Raw genomic sequence first — 6,935 nt, 5'->3', positions numbered from 1 at the left:
CATGCCTTTGGGGGAGGATGTTCTCTGCTCCATTCAGAAATGGAAGGACAACAACTTTAAAAGAGGATGGAAATCGGAGGTATAGCACTCGACTTTGCTAATGATGTTACTCTCAGCATGGCCCCAAGTGACGGAGGAACCGCATCACAAGAATTTTAAGCACCGCAATGGACTCCTCTGCATTGATAAGCTCCTGCATTTTAACAGTACTAATCCATCAGCACATGTTATTTCCCTGCTTTTAAAGCCCTGCCCTTTAGGGTCAAAGTTATTTTAGAGCACGCTTCCTTGCTGAGAATCGGTTCCTTTAATTCGTTTTTGTACCTTGTATATAATCATATTTTTTGTTAATATAATCAGGGGTGAAGCAGAAATTTTTTACGAGGGATTAAATTAAAGTTTTTAAATTTTGACAAAAGTTAAAATATTATTTTTTAAAAATTTTATACAAGAGAAATTTTTAAAATTTTACATATAAATTATATAAATTTTTTTTAGAAAGGTTGTTCCTGAGTATAACCCCGGCAGACTGCAGCGGAAAGTTGAAATCAATTAATTCTAGAAGCTTCAAATGAAAACCTCGCTTTTATCATCGGAACACCAACTACATTAATATAAAGTAAAAACATGTTTTCCATTGTCGTCAAAACAAACAACCCAGGTTCTCAAACCTGGATTAGAAAATCAGGCTTCCACACAACCTGGTTTCGTCGTGTGACTTGGGGCACCTTCCCCTTTCCGCGTCCTTTCCCTGTGTGACTTGGGGCACCTTCTCCTTTTCGCGTCCTAAGTTCGACAAAAGTGGTAATCACATACCACGGGAAGCTGATCGAGTTGGTTTTTCTGCGTGAGCTCAGGAAAAACCGTGGGTCGCTGAAGAATCTGGCGTGCCTTTTGTCCGGTAGGAATGCAGCAGCAAATGGAGATGGAGGAAAGACGCGGGAGCCTGGAGGTATATCTGCTGCGCCTGGTTGAAGATTACCATCAGAACACCAACCTCATCCGTGAGAACGCAGGTTGATCTTTCTTTTCTTGTCCTTTCCGGGTCGACTACCTGTCTGACATGATCTTCTCGTTTCAACTTTTCGTCCTTCCGCCAAGATATTTAAGACGAAAAGGAAGGACCAAGGTCAACAAAATACTCCCTTATTCAATTGCGTAGGGGAACCGAGTTTTTTATCTGCTGCCACGGCGAATTGTTATTCATGTGGCTTCTTCATTAACCCGAACACTTGCCTTGGATAGTTTGATCAGTTTTGTTGCTATAGTTTATGATTTACTCCGTGATAGATTAGTAAGAAAAGAAGAATCAAATGGTGTTGGGATAGCTAATACGTTGTGAGTTCTGATATCCCCCTTCCTTGAAATAAAATGGGCACTTTCTGGAGGACCATGATCTTTACTAGAGGAAAGACTTGGTGGGTCTTCCGAGCATCAGTCACCCCATTTGAGGTGCGGTCTGAATGTGGACCAAGTAAACCATTTTGATGCAGCTTCATCAACGCAAAAAATGAGATTAGCAAGACCTTTTGAACTTGTTGGTTTTCTGGCTAGGCAATTAATTTTCTTTGTTTTGACGAAGAATCTTGATCTCCACATCTTAGGTTTGGAGAAATGATTGATACAAAGAGTGGGTTGAGTTTGGCCATGTTGAATGACGGTTGCCTTAAGTAACAGCTATTATGATGAGGAAAGAGAGACCTGTAGTCCGTGAGGTTCTCTCAAAGAGAAGGACGGTGCTTGTGTCTTTTCTAATCATATTGAACCCTTAAAAGTCAGGAACTTAAATCATTTGTCGACATACACGGAGTTTATATTTTAGATGATGCGACTCATGACTGTGCTGGACAAAGAAGTAAATGAGGTTGCTATATTTATGATTTGAGTGTCCATGCTGGTGAAGTGTCAATGATTATGCAATGTTGAACTTCATTACCATGCGCTTAACTGTAATGTGTAGTTAACTTGGGAGTTGGGTCCTTGATACACGCCATGTGCCACTTGTGTAACTTTTGTACTCAACATACGTTGCAGTTTTATTGTGACAACTATATAGATACTTTAAGTTTTTAACTTGTTTAGCTGGTTGATTTAGATGTCCTCTGTTTCCCAGAAAAGTCTACAAAGGCTGCCTTACGTGCCGCTCAACGTGTTTCAGAACTTCTATTGGACACTGTCAATGGAGGAGTGCAAGTGTCTTTCACAAACGAAAAGCTCATTGAAGCTGAGATACGTGCATTAGCAGTTACTGTCGCGAGATATTTGAAGCAAACCAATCAATGGCTTGCCACTTCGCACTCAATGAACTCAATATTAAAGGTAATACAGTTCTTGATTAAATGCTTCCATATTGGTATTATTTCATGTTATTGCTAGATTCACCTTTTTTACATTTAAGAATACACATACAAGTGACATTGAGCTCCACTTTTAGTTTGATGCTGTGAGATCTGCATATAATCAAGGGCACATATTTTCAAGGGCAATACTTTATTTCGTCACATCTCAGATGGTTTGGTATTCCATGAATGTTCAAGTGTACTTAATGAACTTTTCACAAATGCTTCTGTTAGGAGTCTCATGGGCATTAGGATTCACTGCCCATTCCTGTGGCACGTTTTTGGAGCATTCATGTGATCACTAGGAGTCTCATTTTTGTTCGATGGTCTTTTACTTTGTAATGATACTTTACTTACTTACTAATGGTCATGTGTATCACGTAGTACATGAATCAATTGTATCTGGCAGTAAGGATGAGGTGCTAAGTGCAGAATTTTTCTCTAACTGTTTAGTTGATATGAAATTAGAAACTGGCAGTGCAGCTGAGAGCTACTCTCCTCCTAAGCTTATTTAGTCCATATGTTTATGGTTGTAGACACAATAACTTTTTTAGTTTCTATTTTCTAGATTATTGACACCTGGATTAAAATTTAAATAACCTGACTGGATGCCAAAAGTTGGCATGTCTCCGATCAAATAAAAGTCAGTTACTAATAAGCAGGCAAATCGTTCAGGATAATATGTTGACGGTTGGAGAACAAAGTATTGAAACAGCAGTTTTACCATTTTTGGCATGGTATAGTGCACCTAGCTGTTAATCCTGCACAATGTCTAATCTTACATTCAGGTTGACAGAGTTGCAACAGGTAGACGACAACAAACCTTCTATGCTGCTGGCACACCCATGTGATATATGATGGCATATAAAGTCAACAGTATGTCTTAACTTTATGTTCATCCTTAAGCACTTGTAAATAAATGACCTTTAGTAAAAATACATTTTGACTGAATAAAATTTTAAAATGCTAGCAATGATTTGTGTGCAACCAAAGTCAGGGAGGGAAACACTTTTCTCAGTTCCATTTAAGAGATCCAGTATATGACTATAGTAAACCATTGTGAGGTGATCACTTCTTAATAGCAGAGAAAAGGTAAGCAACTTTATGAATAGTAATCACCAACACATATTTTGAAGCACACCTTCCTTGGAGGCTGCTATCCTGGCTGCAGACATGGGAGTAGACTAGGTAGGCTTTCCCTTTTTAGGCCGTTTTACATTGAAGCATGGATTAGGTTTGCTATTTTCTCTCCTAGGTTCCTCTTAGAAAACTTGTACTAGCAGTACATAGTGACATTTTGACTGCTTAGTGTTTGGTTATGATCTGATACAAATGTGGACGTACTTTCTTATTGCTTGTGATGAAGGGGCGAGGTATAACAAGATACACCACCCCGAAGGGTACTTAATAATACATTAGAAAGATTAATTTGTGTCAGCTAGCAATTCTTACTGCTATTTATTGCCTAGTTAGATATGAGCAACTTAGAAGATTGTCTAATGTGCAGGAGATTGGGGACTTCGAAAACTGGATGAAGACAATGGATTATGAATGTAAAAGCATCAATGCTGCATTAAAAAAAATATGTAATTCATGAAAGTGGAAGACTCCTCATATTTTTTCTGCTATGTACCATATCGAGTGTAAGTGGTGGCAAATATACAATGAGGGAAGCTCCTCTATCACATACATTCCATTCTTTTCTGCGGCTGTCTTTGTTTATCAAGATAATAAGTTATCTGAATTGTTGCTGGTAATGAATATTTGACTAAGCAAGAATATTCATATATTTGGTCCAAACATCTTTTCTGGCTCTCACTGTTTGGTTCGTTAACAAAGGTGCTTTAGAAGCTGGGGAGGTTGATGCTTCATCTCACTACCCTTGGTCGTGAGACGGGCATCGTGCAATGGCCCTCTGGCTTTTTTCCGTCGCCCCCAAGGTGTGCGCCTTACCAAGAAAAGAAGCTTTTGACATCTTGCACATGTTTGTATGGAGGGTGCATGGGGAGACAAAATGGTTTGTCTCGGACTATTTTCTCCACCATTCAAGCATGTTTTAATGATTTTCATTACTGGAAGACCAACCCAGTTCATTTCTTGGTAGGGCATTAATTTCTTGCAGAGGGCTGGAAGTTAGGATCGTCCTCATTCTCTCCCAACACCCTAGTGCACAGAATGACATGGGTGTGTAATTTTATCTTTTTGGCTTGTTTGGGAGCCAAAGCAAGTTGTTACTCTCCATGAATCTAACTCAAAACTTGTGATAAATTCATGAATTATTATAATACACTGTCTTATAAACTTTCCCCAATTTCTGGGGCAAGTTCATAGAACAGTAATAACTTGTTCTTATTGCCAAGCGGGCCCTTTGGGCACTTGAATTGATTTGAAGAACAAAATTTATGAATTATCTGTTTGATTTTCATGGGACGTGGGCTTTTATTATCTTCACACAATTGTTTGGCCTTGTGATTTATAAATTCTTTAAGAGCGCTTATAGTTCTGCCGAATCAACGGTGATGGAGGAGTCCTCTTGCTTTTATTTCCAAAAAAGATATTTACGGGCGAAATAGACACAATACGGAAACGAAAGAAGCTATCACGTGAGCATTGCATGGTTTGAAGCATAGAGGCTACATCTAAAGCAGACTTTCAGACATATCCCGCTGTCAGTTGCCCTCCAAGCCTGGCCTCAAGCCATCTCAGTCATTTTCCACTGTTGTCAACCAAGAGTATTCGCCATGCTTGTATGTGGCTAAACAGATATCAGAATCTCAATGAGGACATTAGTCTATGAGTGGTTTCGTGAGCCGTGCTTCCTCAGCTCAAACCAGCTATTATTATTGCCACCATCTGATGCCAAAAGCCGTCATTGTTGTCAATACCTGTAAACCATGAGCACAACTCTTGACACTGAATGGTACATTGGAATACATTTTTTGGTTTTGAATATTTATGAGGTTCTGATATGAATTGTTGATTTATGTTCAGTACCTTGGAATAAATTTTTTGGTTTTGAATATTTATGAGGTTCTGATATGAATTGTTGATTTATGTTCAGCAATGCAGTTCCCTATATAATGCTTGTAGATCTCATTTAATCGAGCTTTATCGAGCTCGAGCTTGTATGAACATGCTTGAGACAAGCTGCATCTTGTTTAAACGAATTCGATGAGTCGAGCTGAAGTTGACGTAAAATACAGTGGTTTATTGAATGGAGCTACGGTTGAGTTCAAGATGAGCTCGAGCTCAAGGTTTTGTGAGTTGAGCCTAGCTGAGCTGAGCTCAAGCTGTGTCAGCTTGGGCTCGGCTCGTTTTCAAACCTAATCATGGTGAGATGTACATGATTATCAAATACTAGAGGCATGTTGATGGGAAAACCTTCTTTTTATGCTGAAGTTGTTGCTCTATGGAGGCCATTTTCATGTCTTTGTGATGTTCATTGATTTTGTTGTGATAGTTCTTAAGGCATTCCCTTTAAATGTGTGACGTTGGGTTTTTCACACAATTTTGTATGGTTCTTTGTTGAATTTGAGCTTTCAATTGTATTATTCTGGGTGGCAAGGCTTCACTGCCCTCATGCTTTACATATATGTATATTTGTTCTAACACTTGCGACAAATTTCTATATTCATGGGGGTGTCACGTACTCTTGATTGCTTCCTTTGGCAATTGGGCAAGTGCTTTGTTTAACTAACCGTAAACCAACTATCAACTATCTTTGCTTAACTAACCATTAACTAACTATCAACTATCATTCAGCTAACTAGAAACCAACTATCAACCATCATTCAGCTGAAATGATTTTTGAAAGTACCTCTAAAGCCCATTTTTGGTTATCCAAACATAAATTGGGTTTTAAAAAGTGCAAACCTGATTTTCAAAACCCCATGAATGCTGCCCTTAGATGACACCCTAGAATGGGGGGTTTCCTTTGAAACCTTGTTTTAGGAATGTTTGGATGACATATGTTGTCCTTGGATGACACCCTAGAATTCGTTTTGTCTTGGAAACCCTGTTTTAGAACTCCAAAACCCTGTTTTAGAAATGTTTGATTGACGGCATATGGTTGAAATGCAAAAAGCTGCCCCCTCCCAGTTTTTTCATCTATTATGGGAAGACAGTCTTTGGTGGATGGGTGTAAGGGTGTAGAGAACAGTTTCATTTGCCATTGCCTTGTAGCAATATGCATGGAAGAACTTCATCTGCAGTAAGGGCAAAAGGAATTCATCTTCTATATTGCACCATAGCAGCATGGACAGCCTAGACCGTGGACCTCAATCGGTAATTTTATTCCACCATAATTTTTTTCATTTTTTGCTTCTTGCTCGATATTGCTGTTTGGAGCTACAAAAGATTTTTGCATGTCACTTGGGGCCATCCATCAATTGGCCTACTGCTGCAAGCAGGTCGTCTAAATCATGAAAGCAGTTATTGCCTGTGGTACAAGTCCATACAACGCAAGTTAGCACCATGCTTGCTTCCTCCTCAATATTCCATTATGCTTCTCATGGGACCGGACCTTTTGCAGAGCCTTTTGGCATTCTGTCTCCCCTCCATGCACTACTGGATTTACCACCTTCTAAACCATCTGAG

General features: G+C 39.2%; 1 protein-coding gene across 4 annotated transcripts; it reads left to right on the top strand.

Moving 5' to 3' along the window:
• The first annotated feature begins 629 nt into the window (after positions 1 to 629).
• Positions 630 to 4,100, top strand: LOC116261795 (biogenesis of lysosome-related organelles complex 1 subunit 1). Of its 4 annotated transcripts, none has more exons than XM_031640655.2 (3): positions 630 to 1,016; positions 2,096 to 2,319; positions 3,850 to 4,100. In XM_031640655.2, the coding sequence occupies exons 1-3, from the start codon at positions 908 to 910 to the stop codon at positions 3,934 to 3,936; spliced, it is 420 nt and encodes a 139-aa protein (XP_031496515.1). In that variant the 5' UTR covers positions 630 to 907; the 3' UTR covers positions 3,937 to 4,100. The 4 variants fall into 4 exon arrangements, with proteins under 4 accessions (XP_031496515.1, XP_031496517.1, XP_031496514.1 ...); XM_031640657.2 differs by having other exon boundaries at positions 634 to 1,016; positions 2,159 to 2,319; positions 3,847 to 4,100; XM_031640654.2 differs by having other exon boundaries at positions 635 to 1,016; positions 3,847 to 4,100.
• The last annotated feature ends 2,835 nt before the right edge of the window (positions 4,101 to 6,935 follow it).

This window comes from Nymphaea colorata, chromosome 10, assembly GCF_008831285.2.
Source record: "Nymphaea colorata isolate Beijing-Zhang1983 chromosome 10, ASM883128v2, whole genome shotgun sequence".
Taxonomy (NCBI): Eukaryota; Viridiplantae; Streptophyta; class Magnoliopsida; order Nymphaeales; family Nymphaeaceae; genus Nymphaea; species Nymphaea colorata.
The sequence above is the reverse complement of the archived record's forward strand: the minus strand, read 5'-3'. Positions and strand labels throughout refer to the sequence as shown.